Source organism: Biomphalaria glabrata, chromosome 9, assembly GCF_947242115.1.
Source record: "Biomphalaria glabrata chromosome 9, xgBioGlab47.1, whole genome shotgun sequence".
NCBI classification, from domain to species: Eukaryota; Metazoa; Mollusca; class Gastropoda; family Planorbidae; genus Biomphalaria; species Biomphalaria glabrata.
Genome location: NC_074719.1, coordinates 26,029,409 through 26,046,629, shown reverse-complemented (window position 1 = coordinate 26,046,629; position 17,221 = coordinate 26,029,409). Strand labels below are relative to the sequence as shown.

The 17,221-nt window shown below is 33.6% G+C and overlaps 1 protein-coding gene across 5 annotated transcripts; it reads right to left on the bottom strand.

The window, feature by feature from the left end:
- Positions 1-1,029: 1,029 nt before the first annotated feature.
- On the bottom strand, positions 1,030-12,770 carry LOC106067841 (uncharacterized). 5 transcript variants are annotated; one of them, XM_056040871.1, is made up of 8 exons: positions 12,392-12,762; positions 8,417-8,486; positions 8,203-8,301; positions 7,347-7,474; positions 5,025-5,226; positions 3,392-3,440; positions 3,235-3,288; positions 1,030-2,622 (listed from the first exon to the last, which is right to left on the bottom strand). In XM_056040871.1, exons 3-8 carry the CDS (start codon positions 8,299-8,301, stop codon positions 1,640-1,642), a joined length of 1,515 nt encoding a protein of 504 aa, XP_055896846.1. In that variant the 5' UTR covers positions 8,417-8,486; positions 12,392-12,762; the 3' UTR covers positions 1,030-1,639. The 5 variants fall into 5 exon arrangements, with proteins under 5 accessions (XP_055896846.1, XP_055896844.1, XP_055896848.1 ...); XM_056040869.1 differs by having other exon boundaries at positions 8,417-8,598; positions 12,392-12,761; XM_056040873.1 differs by lacking the exon at positions 7,347-7,474 and having other exon boundaries at positions 8,417-8,598; positions 12,392-12,770.
- Positions 12,771-17,221: the final 4,451 nt, after the last annotated feature.

Sequence of the window (17,221 nt, the reverse complement as noted above, 5' to 3'; positions counted from 1 at the left end):
CAATCTAGATCTATACAATATTCATTATAATACTTCTACTTATAATGACTTATTTAATAAGTTAGTACTTAGATCTATTATAGTTTATTAATAGATTTACTTTTCAATGCCTAGACCTAAAAATAAAATTGCAAATGATATCTATAATGACTGATTTTTTTTTATTTTAATAATAATAGGCCTATTAAATCTAGGTCTAGACTCTACTTAAATCTAGTCTAAAATAATGACTGTCTAAGACTCTAGATGATTGAGAAGTTCACATAGAGGTGTTTTTAATAATACGGCATGTCGGCTGAAAGTATATAAAGTTCTTTTTATTTTGTAAAAATAAAAAAGAGGCTCCTGTACTCAGTGATAGATTGTCTAACTTTCAACTAATAATAAATTAACAATTAACTAAATATACTAATGGAGAGATGATATGAGGTGTTAGCTAATAGCGTTGCACAAGAAACAAACCTGGGTTTTTCTAAACTCTAATACTTGGTATGTAATAGTAAAACAGCACCTACCTAAATAAATCGTAACTAGCAATCAAAAACCTATATTTATTGTAGTATATATAGGTCTGTGGTTGTATTTTATATAGCCTTCGTAACTTCTTCTATAGAGAAATGACTTTTGTAATTTCCTTAACTGAAAATTGGGCTATTCGCGTCTGACACATGTATAATTTTTATGTTCAGCAACAAACCCTATTAAAATCATTTTAAAGGTCAAGGATTTAATCAAGCAAAATTAATTTGTATTTTAAATATTTTAAAAACTTTAATGAAGTTATTTTATTTCGTAATAACAACAAACATTTGTATAAAAATTTGAACATGCCAACTTCTGTAAAAAAAAACCGGAAGACAATTTCTGAAAATTTTCCACTATGGACGCAATCTTTAATGTTGCCTATTAATAGAGTGTTATCTACATTTACCATGTAAAATGTGTTGTTTTTTTCTCTTTGCTTTTGTATCAGGTTAGTTTATTCTATGCGATAGTCCTTTCAAGAATGTTATAATCCTTTCAAGAATGTTATAATCCTTTCAAGAATGTTATAATCCTTTCAAGAATGTTATAATCCTTTCAAGAATGTTATAATCCTTTCAAGAATGTTATAATCCTTTCAAGAACGTGATAGTCTTTTTAAAACCCAATGATAGATCTAGATCTAGTTCTCTAGCAAAAGTTTAATTTATTTCTCTTTTACTTTGAAAAACACCCGAAGACGTGTAGTCCGTTCCAACATACATATTAACTTAAAATAGAAAATAGCCAAATTTAAATTTGTTTCTTTTTTATTACTTTGAAAAATTATAAAGTTCAAACTAGATTGTTTATCGTGTAGCCAACGAGCTACTTATTCTATTCTCAGCGATATACATCAATCAATTATTTCTAGGATAATCTATAAAGCTGTTTTAAAAATCCTAGTACTGGTTCCGCCCTCCACCCATCCTCCAGGTTCCATGAAGTTCTGACTTGAATAGAGGTACTGTGCAAAGTGCCACAAAGCCTATCAATTACAAAGTATATAGTTTGTTCATTCTTCTATATTCTGTACACCGAATACAACAAAAAGCATGCTATTTATGGATTCGCCTTCATTAATGAAAATGTCCCAACCATTTTGAAGAGCTCCACACTACTTTCTGAATAAATCCACACTGCTGTAGTTCAGTTTAGAATGCATTGCGCCGTTATGAACATGCCCAGTGCCTATTCCAACACAATGGATTCTGGCGCCACTACTCCCTGGGCATGTACTGGTTGTGTACGTAAACTTGGTACGATCAAATTTGTCGTTGTAGTCGCATTCTTCCACTCTGTAGTTGTCCACCCAACGACCGATGCTGACGTATTTAGAGCAGCCGTGAGGGTGGGAAACAATCAAGTTGACTTTATCACTGGTTCTCTGGGAGAACTTGTTCCACACTTCGTTACCGAGGTCAAACAAGCGTCTGACCAGGTCGTACAGCCTCGGTCCGAGCTTGGTATCGCACGTCACGTGTTTTAACCTGATGTTGTCGTTGCCGATGTTGACGTAATCCATCGTGACCTTGTCGATAATGACCTTGGGGCTGTCTTTGTCGTCGAAGAACAGTCTGCAGGTAGTTCGGCTGGCCTCAATGTCATCGAAGACGACATGCGTCGCCGTATTGACGAAGATCTCCCACCAGACTTTGCTGGCATTGCCTGACTGTTTGCATTTCTCACAGGGACAGGAAACGTAATCTGTGGTGAGCTGGTCTCCTGTCAATTGACTGGATCCACTTCCACGTGCATCGCACCCAAGTCCATCTCGGTACTCGTAGACGCTTATAAGCCCACTTCCGGATCTCGTGCTAGCGTTTCCTCCCTTGTTGTAAAAGGGATACTGGACATGGGTGTTTGGGAAAAACTGAGGTCTAAAGGGACTGACCATGTTGACACTCACTCTGACCGTCAGGTCAGCTGCTACTTTAATGAAGTTGTAAAGATCTTGATCACGATAATCTGCTGGTAGGTGATCAATCTTGAATTGCTTGATAGGGATAAAATCAAGATGGCCTGGATTTTTCTTGCATTTGTTAAATAATTTGTGTAGATCAGCCTCTTCACCTTCCGAGATTTGACATTCGTGTTCACCTGTCAACGTTTGAGATACTTTGAACTAATTTATATAAAGCAAATAATAATCAAAAACATTAACATGTGCGATGTGTGTAATACTCATTAATTCAGGTTGTTGTTGATGTGTTGTTGTTGTTTCAATGTGCTCTTCCATTTAGGCTTCCTCTTTCCATCCTCTGAGTGAGAAACAAGTTGATCATGTAAGAATCGTGAGAGACAGAGAGTCGGAGAGAGAGAGGGAGTGAAAAAGAGAGACAGAGAAATGAGAGAAACAGAAAGTGAGGCAGAGAGAGACAAAAGACATAAAGACAGAGATAGAGAGTGACAAAGAGTCAGAGAGAGACAGACAGAGAAAGAGAGAGAACGAGAGAGAGATTATTAACGGGGTGCATAAGATGGAATCATTAGGTGATGGACACAAAAGACAGTGTCTTGTATACTTGCTCAACACAAAAGTTGTAGCCTACGAGAAGACGTCACAGAAGTCAAGCACAACGACAATAGGAACATTTAAATAGAAATCTCAAGAGTTTTTAAAATTATGATTTATGTTACACACAGTCTATCAATGATTTCTTCTCCTGGACAATCTAGTGACCGATGTTACATACTGATGATGATACGTACCATAAGTGTGGCTTATATCTACAGTGTCGCCTGGTGGCTGGTCCTGTGTGTCTTCTGAAACAAAAAGTTGATTATATGTTCAATTTTAAAAAATGACTTTTCTTTCGTATTTTTCAATGTTAATGCTAGTAATTATAATAAATGAACATAATATTACTTGTGGATGGTTTCAATGATTCATCCTCTGGATACTGGAGTAACAGTTCCTAAGGATTGACACAATTTAAGTTTTATATTAGATTAGAATAGTTGGTCTATTTATAGAATTTGATCAATACAAAAGTTTATCAAAGTGAATTTCAGAATTTCACTGATAGTTAAATTAGGTATCAAATAAGTACATGACATAATCTACAAGACAAATTATTTGACAGAAAAATGATATAACTGATAGAAACAAGATATGACTGATTGAAACAAGATATGACTGACATAAACAAGATATGACTGACAGAATCAAGATATGCCTGATAGAAACAAGATATGACTGATAGAAACAAGATATGACTGACATATATATATAGTTCGTCCATCGTGGTTCGATGATGACCACTTTGTCATCCAGGGGGCTGAGGGCTTTGCACTGGGGTTTTATGCCTCCTCATGTGGCTGGTGAGACCTATGTGAGCCCGGAATGTTCGGCCGCACACTGGGCAGGTTATTCCAGCTGGAGCTAGTGTCGTTTGTCTTGCTTTTCTTTTCTGGCGTTTTTCTTCTGCCAGCGTTGTTCATTTTTCCTCAGCAACCTGTGTTCCAATTTTCACAGCGCGACGCCATGATGCTCTGTCATGTGCCTCTGTCTCCCAGGTGCCAGGGTCTATGCTGAACGCCTTCAGAGAAGCTTTGAGGGTATCCCTGAAGCGCTTTCTTTGCCCACCTTGCGAGCGCTTTCCTTCGCTTAGTTGGCCATACAAGAGTCGTTTAGGGATGCGGTGGTCTTCCATTCTGTAGACGTGACCTGCCCATCGCAGCTGGGACTGCATCAGGATTGTGTGGATGCTTTGCAGACACGCTCTTCGAAGGACTTCTGTATCTGGTATTTTGTCTTGCCATTTGACATTTAGTATTTTTCTGACTGACATAAACAAAATATGACTGATAGAAACAAGATATGACTGTTGAAGCAAGATATGACTGATAGAAACAAGATATGACTGACATAAACAAGATATGACTGACATAAACATGATATGACTGATATAAACAAGATATGACTGACATAAACAAGATATGACTGACAGTTATATCTTGTTTATGTCATAACAATATATCATATCTTGTTTATGTCATAACAAGATATGACTGACAGAAACAAGATATGACTGACAGAAACAAGATATGACTGATAGAAACCTGATATGACTGATAAATTATTTTTACGTATTATAACCACTCCTTTTTTTTTGTGTTTTTGTTGTTGTTTTTAAGGGTGGGAGTACTATTAGCAAGAAATAGTTTTTGAATGATGCATTTTTTACGAAAAAAAAGTCTTACATAATAAATTTAAAAAACAAAACGGCAAAATATAAAATCGGATTCTTAATAACTCTCTACACCACATGACAGACAGATGCAGAAACAGACAACACAAAACTAATTGCGGCTTTTCCCCTTGCAGTGGCCACTGAAAAAATGAACAAAATAAAAAAAAAAAAAAGAAGCGACGAATTGATCAATTGAATAATATAAGTTATAACGTCAAGTAACAACGCACTTTTAATTTTCATGATCTGATTGATGGGAAAAAATGTGCTGTTCATGTCTCTGTGACAATAAATGTTGAGCTTCACCTTTTCAATAAGTTGTATCAAGTGCAGTTTATCCTGAGCTTGTTTATTGTTTGGCTCTAGTATCAAAACACGCTTCAAGTCTACCTCGGCAGCATCCAGTTGACCCAGATTGAATCTGGCCGTGGCACGTCTCAAATAAGACTTGACATTCAGGGGATCATAGGAGAGTGATAATGTACAGTCTGTCTCACTCTCTGGGTATCTGAAAATATATAGAAGAGTGATAATGTGTACAGTCTGTCTCACTCTCTGGGTATCTGAAAATATATAGAAGAGTGATAATGTGTACTGTCTGTCTCACTCTCTGGGTATCTGAAAATAAATAGAAGAGTGATAATGTACAGTCTGTCTCACTCTCTGGGTATCTGAAAATATATAGGAGAGTGATAATGTACAGTCTGTCTCACTTTCTGGGTATCTGAAAATATATAGAAGAGTGATAATGTGTACAGTCTGTCTCACTCTCTGGGTATCTGAAAATATATAGGAGAGTGATAATGTGTACTGTCTGTCTCACTCTCTGGGTATCTGAAAATATATAGGAGAGTGATAATGTACAGTCTGTCTCACTCTCTGGGTATCTGAAAATATATAGGAGAGTGATAATGTGTACTGTCTGTCTCACTCTCTGGGTATCTGAAAATATATAGAAGAGTGATAATGTGAACAGTCTGTCTCACTCTTTGGGTATCTGAAAATATATAGGAGAGTGATAATGTGTACAGTCTGTCTCACTCTCTGGGTATCTGAAAATATATAGGAGAGTGATAATGTGTACTGTCTGTCTCACTCTCTGGGTATCTGAAAATATATAGGAGAGTGATAATGTACAGTCTGTCTCACTCTCTGGGTATCTGAAAATATATAGGAGAGTGATAATGTGTACTGTCTGTCTCTCTCTCTGGGTATCTGAAAATATAGAGGAGGATATAAATAGGTCAATTGTTTTTGTTATTGTTTTTTGTTGTTGTTTTTACATGTTTCGAATGTTTCTTCAGAATTGAGGATGATTACATCTTGGCCCGAAACCTCCCGTAGGGCGTTGATTGGTTGCGGCGGTTTGGACCCTCGAGACGACAGCCCAGAGCGCATACCATTATTGGGATCAGATTAACTACTTTTAAGTGATAACAGATTAACTTGTTATTTAGAGTGATAAGATGTTCGTTTAGTGTTATCAACAATGAAAATTATTCTGTACAAATCCTGAATCTCCTCGAATGACCATATGGAATGACGTTGGGCAGGTTTTGAACTTGAGACCATCTCCATGTCAGTCCAACATGCATACACCACATGACCATATACACCACATGACCAGGCAGAATTAATGGATTCTATGACATTGTTTGGTAAAAAAAAAAGCTAATCATGAGTAAATCAAGTTTTTAATCGCTTAAGACTTCATTATGCCCAAACTACGTCCCGCGAGCCATAACCGGCTCGTAACTATCCGGCCCATGGACAGTTAATAGTGAAGCCGCAGAGGTCAGTTCCAATGTTTCTACCTCGTTCGAATTGTTATGTCGCAGCGTTCAGTTGACTAGATCAATAAATGAGATGAACTGTGCAGTGGTTTCTCTTAAAGCAGCTCTCCATACAGTTTTCTTTCTATTGGGGTGTTATGGGGCCAATGTCTTGTTCGGACTTATTGATAAAGAATGCAGTTTTTAAGATGGTCAGCATTCTCTGGTGACACTCCACAAGGGCAGATTTCGCAAGTTCCCATTTTTAACCTTCCGTAGAGCATTCAGCTCCAATGGTAAAAAGTTTCAAAATGTTTTTTTCCTATTGCCCATTCTCGGATTAAGTTGAAACTTTACACAATTATTTATTGTACCTGTCAAATCATGAATCAATCAAAACAATTAACCAATTAGTTAATTAATTTTTTGTGATTAATTATTTTGTTAAATATCGAAATAAGGGGAATAAATGCTACTTAATGAGAGATGTGGATGTATATATGGATGTAAACTCCTTATAACGTTTTGACACGTTCTGTCTCACACTTCCTATTCTAGGATCAAATTAAAATATTGCATAAATATTCTTAGTCGATGACGAAACACGAATCGATCCAAAAATTAACCAATTAATTAATCAATTAGAACGAATTATGTATTTTGTTTTATATAGCAGAAAGGGAGCTAAACCCTGCCCCTTTCAGATTACTGACGTTAATAAGCTGTTCTTTCCCTTTGATAAGCTTTGTTTTGAAAAAAAATAATTTTCTTTTGCTTGTTTCAATGATACGGCCCGTCACACACTTCACTAATTTGGCCCTCGGAAAAAGTCTGGCATTTAAACATGGAAACTTACTTCTCTAGCTTTATATAGGCCTGAGCTCTGTTAGAAAGAAGAACAGCATTCGTTGGATCATACTGTAAACCTTTGCTGTATGACTCTATGGCTTGGTCAAACTGATTGTTTGTGTAGAAAAGATTTCCCTTGAAGGACAAAAAAACTATTTATAAATATGAAAATAAGACTCAAGTGTATTGGGCTACACACTTAGCCGTAATAAAGCCAGACATTTGGTTGGAAACGATTCTGCTGGAGATTGTGATAGCAACGTGACATCCTCATTATTATTTGGTTCAAGAAACAGATCAACTTGACGTTGACTGCCTCAATCCTAGGTAGTAAGATTGTAATATTTGAAGGTGAGTTTTTAATTCTAGTGATATAAAAACAGCGAGTTCATTTCACATTCATCTGTTTTTTGGTCCCCGACGTCTAAATATTGTAGGCTACAGCAGGGGCGGACTGGCCAAATGGGCATTTGAGCAAATGCCCAGTATGCCGGCACCGATGGGCCGCTTGCAATGATAGTAAATGACTTTATTTCTGTCTACCAAATATCTAATCAATGAAAGTTCCTCTCTACCACATCGACAACAAGATCCCTACATGCGCACGGAAACAATGATTTAGGTTCGATATTCTAAAGAAGGCTTTGCTCTTTGAGAAGATCATACGTAAGGAAGACACGTGACAATGAACTCCTTTCCAACTTATTTGTACACTCGTAACAGTTAACAAAACATTATTCTCAACTAAAATACCAGACACATTCTTTAATCTTCAGCAGATATCTAAACAAAAATAGCAACTATTTTACTTTAATTTATATTTAGTGAATAATTATATGCATATATTAGCAATGTTGTCAAACCTTAGTTTTCTCATGAATTGCTAGTTTTTGTCTCTCCTGTTTCCCCTCGTCTGCCAAGTGATCCCTTGAAAGATCTTGTTTTGTCTCTGTTTGGTCCATCTATAAATAATGACAGAATGATATATGTGGGAACTGTTTCTTTTGTAATGCGCTTTCTGTGTTACTAAAACCTATAAATAAGACCCAGCACGCCAAAAAGTTTAGATCTAAATACCTGCTACTTAACAGCTATGTTTCAAGAGTAGCAGAACACAATACAGTCAGCTGTTGACAATAATGGCAAGCTGTGTAGACAAGAAATGAGTGTGAGTCCTACGTACACGTCAGTTTGTTGATGTGTTGTTTGATGCTCGGTGTGTTGACTGTGACAGGGCTGTATTGATTACGTTGGAAGTGCTAGACAAAAAGCAAAGGTATCGAGATCAACGAACCGTGTCCGAGTGTTTCACCAACACAGTATAGAGGTTTGTGTCATGTGTAGATGAATTCTATCTAGTTGAGATGTTTATATAACTTCACAAATACACACATCTATAACGTACGACTATTAGAAGTATCAGTTGATTACATATGTTATAGTTTATTTATTGTTTTGTATTGATTACATATGTTATCGTTTATTTATTGTTTTGTATTGATTACATATGTTATCGTTTATTTATTGTTTTGTATTGATTACATATGTTATCGTTTATTTATTGTTTTGTATTGATTACATATGTTATAGTTTGTTTATTGTTTTGTAGTGATTACATATGTTATAGTTTATTTATTGTTTTGTATTGATTACATATGTTATCGTTTATTTATTGTTTTGTATTGATTACATAGGTTATAGTTTATTTATTGTTTTGTATTGATTACATATGTTATAGTTTGTTTATTGTTTTGTATTGATTACATAGGTTATAGTTTATTTATTGTTTTGTATTGATTACATAGGTTATAGTTTATTTATTGTTTTGTATTGATTACATATGTTATAGTTTGTTTATTGTTTTGTATTGATTACATATGTTATAGTTTATTTATTGTTTTGTATTGATTACATAGGTTATAGTTTATTTATTGTTTTGTATTGATTACATAGGTTATAGTTTATTTATTGTTTTGTAGTGATTACATATGTTATAGTTTATTTATTGTTTTGTATTGATTACATAGGTTATAGTTTATTTATTGTTTTGTATTGATTACATATGTTATAGTTTATTTATTGTTTTGTATTGATTACATAGGTTATAGTTTATTTATTGTTTTGTATTGATTACATATGTTATAGTTTATTTATTGTTTTGTATTGATTGCATATGTTATAGTTTATTTATTGTTTTGTATTGATTACATAGGTTATAGTTTATTTATTGTTTTGTATTGATTACATAGGTTATAGTTTATTTATTGTTTTGTATTGATTGCATATGTTATAGTTTATTTATTGTTTTGTAGTGATTACATAGGTTATAGTTTATTTATTGTTTTGTATTGATTACATAGGTTATAGTTTATTTATTGTTTTGTATTGATTATATAGGTTATAGTTTATTTATTGTTTTGTATTGATTACATATGTTATAGTTTATTTATTGTTTTGTATTCATTACGTATGTTATAGTTTATTTATTGTTTTGTATTGATTACATATGTTATAGTTTATTTATTGTTTTGTATTGATTACATAGGGTATAGTTTATTTATTGTTTTGTATTGATTGCATATGTTATAGTTTATTTATTGTTTTGTAGTGATTACATAGGTTATAGTTTATTTATTGTTTTGTATTGATTACATATGTTATAGTTTATTTATTGTTTTGTATTGATTACATATGTTATAGTTTATTTATTGTTTTGTATTGATTACATATGTTATAGTTTGTTTATTGTTTTGTATTGATTACATAGGTTATAGTTTATTTATTGTTTAGTATTGATTACATATGTTATAGTTTATTTATTGTTTTGTATTGATTACATATGTTATAGTTTGTTTATTGTTTTGTATTGATTACATATGTTATAGTTTATTTATTGTTTTGTATTGATTACATATGTTATAGTTTATTTATTGTTTTGTATTGATTACATATGTTATAGTTTGTTTATTGTTTTGTATTGATTACATATGTTATAGTTTATTTATTGTTTTGTATTGATTACATATGTTATAGTTTATTTATTGTTTTGTATTGATTACATATGTTATAGTTTGTTTATTGTTTTGTAGTGATTACATATGTTATAGTTTATTTATTGTTTTGTATTGATTACATAGGTTATAGTTTGTTTATTGTTTTGTATTGATTACATATGTTATAGTTTATTTATTGTTTTGTATTGATTACATATGTTATAGTTTATTTATTGTTTTGTATTGATTACATATGTTATAGTTTATTTATTGTTTTGTATTGATTACATATGTTATCGTTTATTTATTGTTTTGTATTGATTACATATGTTATAGTTTATTTATTGTTTTGTATTGATTACATATGTTATAGTTTATTTATTGTTTTGTATTGATTACATATGTTATCGTTTATTTATTGTTTTGTATTGATTACATATGTTATAGTTTATTTATTGTTTTGTATTGATTACATATGTTATAGTTTATTTATTGTTTTGTATTGATTACATAGGTTATAGTTTATTTATTGTTTTGTATTGATTACATATGTTATAGTTTATGTATTGTTTTGTATTGATTACATATGTTATAGTTTATTTATTGTTTTGTATTGATTACATAGGTTATAGTTTATTTATTGTTTTGTATTGATTACATATGTTATAGTTTATTTATTGTTTTGTATTGATTACATATGTTATAGTTTATTTATTGTTTTGTATTGATTACATAGGTTATAGTTTATTTATTGTTTTGTATTGATAGCGCTATCTCCGGATGGTTATGGAACTAGAAAGTTACTTGAGACAATATTGAGTGAGGTCAATGTGTGGTTTAAAAGCAGCTTTTGGAAGCACCAAAGAACAAGAAGTAAAGTAATCAAAATGTGGAACAAAAATGTTTCACCAACTACAACTGCTACCAACCCTCGCCTCCTTCCTACATAGTTTCTATTGCCTAGTGACCGAGTCTAAAGAAAACTGTAAAAGTATCTATTGCCTAGTGACCGAGTCTAAAGAAAACTGTAAAAGTATCTATTGCCTAGTGACCGAGTCTAAAGAAAACTGTAAAAGTATCTATTGCCTAGTGACCGAGTCTAAAGAAAACTGTAAAAGTATCTATTCCCTAGTGACCGAGTCTAGAGAAAACTGTTAAAAGTATCTATTGCCTAGTGACCGAGTCTAAAGAAAACTGTTAAAAGTATCTATTGCCTAGTGACCGAGTCTAAAGAAAACTGTTAAAAGTATCTATTGCCTAGTGACCGAGTCTAAAGAAAACTGTTAAAAGTATCTATTGCCTAGTGGAGTCTAAAGAAAACTGTTAAAAGTATCTATTGCCTAGTGACCGAGTCTAAAGAAAACTGTAAAAGTATCTATTGCCTAGTGACCGAGTCTAAAGAAAACTGTAAAAGTATCTATTCCCTAGTGACCGAGTCTAGAGAAAACTGTTAAAAGTATCTATTGCCTAGTGGAGTCTAAAGAAAACTGTAAAAAAAAAAAAACCGGTTGGTTACCCAATGTTTGATCTATAACGAACAAATATACAAACAAAGAATTACATAACTCTAAATAATTTAAATACGTCATTGTAAGTAGCTGTAAAAACCGTAAGAATTATAACAAACGAATATCCACATTTGATTAGAGTAACACCATGAGTAAAATCCCTAAACGTAGAGACACTTCAGGAGAGAAGAATAGAAGTAAAGTAGCTTTAATACATAAAACACTGAACCTATAATCTTCAAATAGAAAACCTAATAAAATACCCAGAAGGAACAAAAATAAAGGCACATTTCTTATTCCATATGCTAGGATACACTTGTACAAGTGGTCCTTCTTCACTAGCACTATTAGAGCATGTAATGGGTTGCATGAATCAGCCAGGAAAACCAACGACTTGGAAGACTTTAAGTCGTGGATTAACATGCATGACTTTTCGATTTCTAGATTAACACAGAGAGAATTGTAGGACGTAATTATCTTCTTATTTGAAGTAAAGTCTTTATTTTATAAGATAAGAATATAAAGAATTAAGTTTATTTATATATTCTTACCAGAAATGTAACATGAATCGATCAAGACACATTTAACTAACGTAACACATCCAGACTCTGGCAGCTATTGAGACTTGAACCAATAGATCAAGACACATTTAACTGACGTAACACTGCCATATAAAACTGCACACACACACACACATAAAGTCAAGGTCAATAATTAGAGAATTCCCCATTGTAATATTAACAGCAATGTTACTATAATTAGACTACGTCCTGGTTACCAACATAACTGTTAATCGCTATGAAAACAAAAGTGTGTTGCCCTAGATACCACAAGTGTGTACTTGAGAGAAACGTGTATAGAGTCACTGATTAAACTTTGAGATAAGCATTCTTGTATTTATCGCCATGTCATGGCAGTAGCATAAAACTAGCAACCTTAGTAACTCAAAGTTAACAGCTGACATTCTTTTTTAATTTTAAATCTTTATTGGTTGCTGGCTTGGCTTACATTGCATTATCTGCAAGAATTCCTAAATCTTCATTGGTGGCTGGCTTGGCTTACATTGCATTATCTGCAAGAATTCCTAAATCTTCATTGGTGGCTGGTTTGGCTTACATTGCATTATCTGCAAGAATTCCTAAATCTTCATTGGTTGCTGGCTTGGCTTACATTGCATTATCTGCAAGAATTCCTAAAATCTTCATTGGTTGCTGGTTTGGCTTACATTGCATTATCTGCAAGAATTCCTAAATCTTCATTGGTGGCTGGTTTGGCTTACATTGCATTATCTGCAAGAATTCCTAAATCTTCATTGGTTGCTGGCTTGGCTTACATTGCATTATCTGCAAGAATTCCTAAATCTTCATTGGTTGCTGGCTTGGCTTACATTGCATTATCTGCAAGAATTCCTAAATCTTCATTGGTGGCTGGCTTGGCTTACATTGCATTATCTGCAAGAATTCCTAAATCTTCATTGGTTGCTGGCTTGGCTTACATTGCATTATCTGCAAGAATTCCTAAATCTTCATTGGTGGCTGGCTTGGCTTACATTGCATTATCTGCAAGAATTCCTAAATCTTCATTGGTTGCTGGCTTGGCTTACATTGCATTATCTGCAAGAATTCCTAAAATCTTCATTGGTTGCTGGCTTGGCTTACATTGCATTATCTGCAAGAATTCCTAAAATCTTCATTGGTTGCTGGTTTGGCTTACATTGCATTATCTGCAAGAATTCCTAAATCTTCATTGGTTGCTGGTTTGGCTTACATTGCATTATCTGCAAGAATTCCTAAATCTTCATTGGTTGCTGGCTTGGCTTACATTGCATTATCTGCAAGAATTCCTAAATCTTCATTGGTTGCTGGCTTGGCTTACATTGCATTATCTGCAAGAATTCCTAAATCTTCATTGGTGGCTGGCTTGGCTTACATTGCATTATCTGCAAGAATTCCTAAATCTTCATTGGTTGCTGGCTTGGCTTACATTGCATTATCTGCAAGAATTCCTAAATCTTCATTGGTTGCTGGCTTGGCTTACATTGCATTATCTGCAAGAATTCCTAAATCTTCATTGGTTGCTGGCTTGGCTTACATTGCATTATCTGCAAGAATTCCTAAATCTTCATTGGTTGCTGGCTTGGCTTACATTGCATTATCTAAAATAGTATCTAATAACATTGCCACCTTGATTTAATCCTCGTTTGGTGCTTGCTATCAAAATGACGTTTTAATGCGTTCAGTTGAATAGACTCGTCTTATAGAACTTTGGTATGACGTATTCGAGTTTTTTCCATTCCACCTTTAACCATTAGAATAAAATCATGCCATCAAAAAGTTGTTTTATTTCATTTTCCTTATGTCATGGGTATTTCCATAATGAAAATATAACCTTCAGTAACATGGACTATAAAACGATGGGGTATTAGTAATTATAAACAGAGGTGCTTTTCAATTACGTCACGACGTGAGTAAGTGTTACTTGCGCCATGCACTTTGATGGACAGTAATTAAACTGTTTAAACATTTTTATAGTACAACAATTAAAATGTTCTGATTGTCTGCAACATCTAAATAAATCTATATTCGAATAGCAATTATATAAAAATGGACAAACTTTGTACAGTGTCATGTTTTACAACTTATAGGACAAAACAAAATCCAATCCATATTTTCGATCTGGCTACATCTGGCAAATCGCCAAGCTTGTTGAAATTCAACAGTTAAAGTAAGCAATATTAAAAAAAAAAATTAAAACAATGCAACAATAACCAGCCAATAATTATTTTAATGTCCTTTTTTATGTATTGAAGACGTATTTTTTAGCTTCAAACCCCGCTGAAGTGGGGTTTAAACTCAAAACCCCTTTGAGTGTGTAATTTGCTTTTTTATGTTAAAGAGGGGGTTTTATCGTAAATTTCGGAGGGGTTTTAAAATCAAAATCTTCTTTAACTGTGCTCTTGGAATTTGGGGATTGTAGTTTGCATTTTTTGTTATTTTGTTTTATAGAAGAGGGGGGATTTAACTGCAAAACCCCCTGGTAGGGGGTTTTAAACTCAAAACACCCTTGGCTGTGCTGGGGCAAGTGATGGTTTAGCATTAAAATCTCATCTAAAATAAACAAAATCAAAGCAAAACATCAGTAACTAAATGTGTCGTTGTGTAATTGTGTAGTTAAGGCTTTGCCTTTAAGCACTCATTTCATCTAATATATAAATAGGATTATTTAAAATGCTGTGTTATATTACTGACAGTAATTTAGGGCTTCTAGTGTTCCCCATCCTCTCTGAATGTGTTGTTGACAAATCTAATCTAATAATAGATGTAAGTAAGTAGAATTCTTTCTATCTGATGCAGTGATTGTTCTGTAGTCACAGATTAATAATAAATTACTGTAGACGTTACTATTTAATAATGATAATAACGAGACTGTCTTGATCAAGGTAGACATATATAACTAACTTTTATTTCCGTCCGATTCTTTGCTTTCGCATAAAACATAGACAACAAACAATGACGTAATATCTTCTAATATTAACACATCCTTCCTTTTGAAGCTATTATCACATCCTTCCTTTTAAAGTTCTTAATACTTATATTTACAAGGAATTTTGACAACTCGACCACTTCTGGTTGTCTTGACCGGCACAGCAAGTTCTCTAGATGTTGGTTCATAATTGTCTGTTTCTTTTGTTCAAACAGTTTGCTGTTCATTGTCTTCGTCGGTGTCATATTACCCAGAGATGTCTTCTTCGTAGCTCTTGTTTAAAAACCGTTGATTTCGTCTGTATGTTTTCCCATCATTTGTCTTTATGATGTAAGATCTGGGTGATGGATGTTTCTTAATGACGACTGCTTTCTGCCATGTTTGTCCTAGACGAACTCTCACCTTCTCCCCGACAGAGTAGTCTTTAGGTAACCTTGCTTTTGAATCGTATTTTACTTTGCTTTTCCTCTGTCGTTCGTTGAGTAATGTCTCTGCATTTTCAGCTATCGATGGTTTCAATAGTTTGGGATCATTTGGAATGATGTCCCTGAGTCTTCTACTCATCAGCAGTTGTGATGGCGAATAAAGCAGTCCGCTTATCGGAGTATTTCTATACTCGAGCATAGCGAGATATGGATCTTTCCCACTTTTGTATGCTTTGTTGAATATCTGCTTTACGATACCAACATACACCTCACTTTGTCCATTTAATTGAGGGTACCTGGGACTTGATGTTGTTATCTTGAAACCCCATTCAGAAGCAAACTCTCTATATTGATAGCTATTGAATGGGATATTGTCGCTCACTATTTCTTCTGGTATGCCATGTCTAGCAAAAATACCTTTCATTGCCCTGATAACACATTCTGCTGTTTTGTTCTCTAGTCGTTTATTTCAGGATATTTGGAGAAATAGTCCACAACAAGCAAATAGTCATTGTTTCGCCATTCAAACAAATCTGTCGCAACCTTTTTCCATGGTCTGTCTGGTACAGCATGAGGTAGCAATTTTTCCTTCACATTATTTCTTTTGAACGTTGCACATGTTGCTCATTTCATTATTGTCGAAAAAATATCTTTGGACAATCCTGGCCAAAACACACTCTGTTTTGCCTTGGATCTGGTTTTCTCAAGACCAAAATGACCTATGTGCAACTTGTCGAGAATTTCATTTCTCATACTTGAAGGAATTATAATTCTGTTCTCATAAAACAATATTCCATTCTCTTCATGAATAATGTCTTTAAATGACCAATACACTTTCACTGTTTCATGAACTTGAGTTTTTATCTTTGGCCAACCTTCTCTGACATAATTCATTACAAGTTTTAATTTAGCATCAGATTCAGTTTTCCTTCTAATTTCAATAATCTTCTGATCACTTCCCGGAAACTGTGCTGTTGCGCTATGAATTCTCATAACCATGTCCATCATTTGAATTTGATTGTTCTTGACCATTGATGTACGCACGCGATAACGTATCAGCTATTTGCATTTTTGAACCTGGAGTGTAAGTTACTGTTAATTGATATCTCAACAGTCTTAACATCATCAACTGAAGTCTTGGTGAAATCTTATGTAAAGGCTTCGTCACAATAGTTTGCAAAGGTTTGTGATCTGATTGTACAGTCACAGTTCTTCCAAAAATATAATGGTGAAAATGTTCAGCTGCAAACACTATAGCTAACATTTCCTTTTCTATTTGTGCATATCTACACTCTGTTTCTGTCAATGATCTTGACGTATACGCAACTGGTTTATCTTCTTGCATTAAACATGCTCCCAACCCTTTAGAAGAAGCGTCACGCTGAATAGTAACTGGCTTTTCAGAGTTAAACAATTGCAGAACTGGAGCTTCACTAAGTGTTTTCTTTATTAGTTGGAAAGCATTTTCTTGCT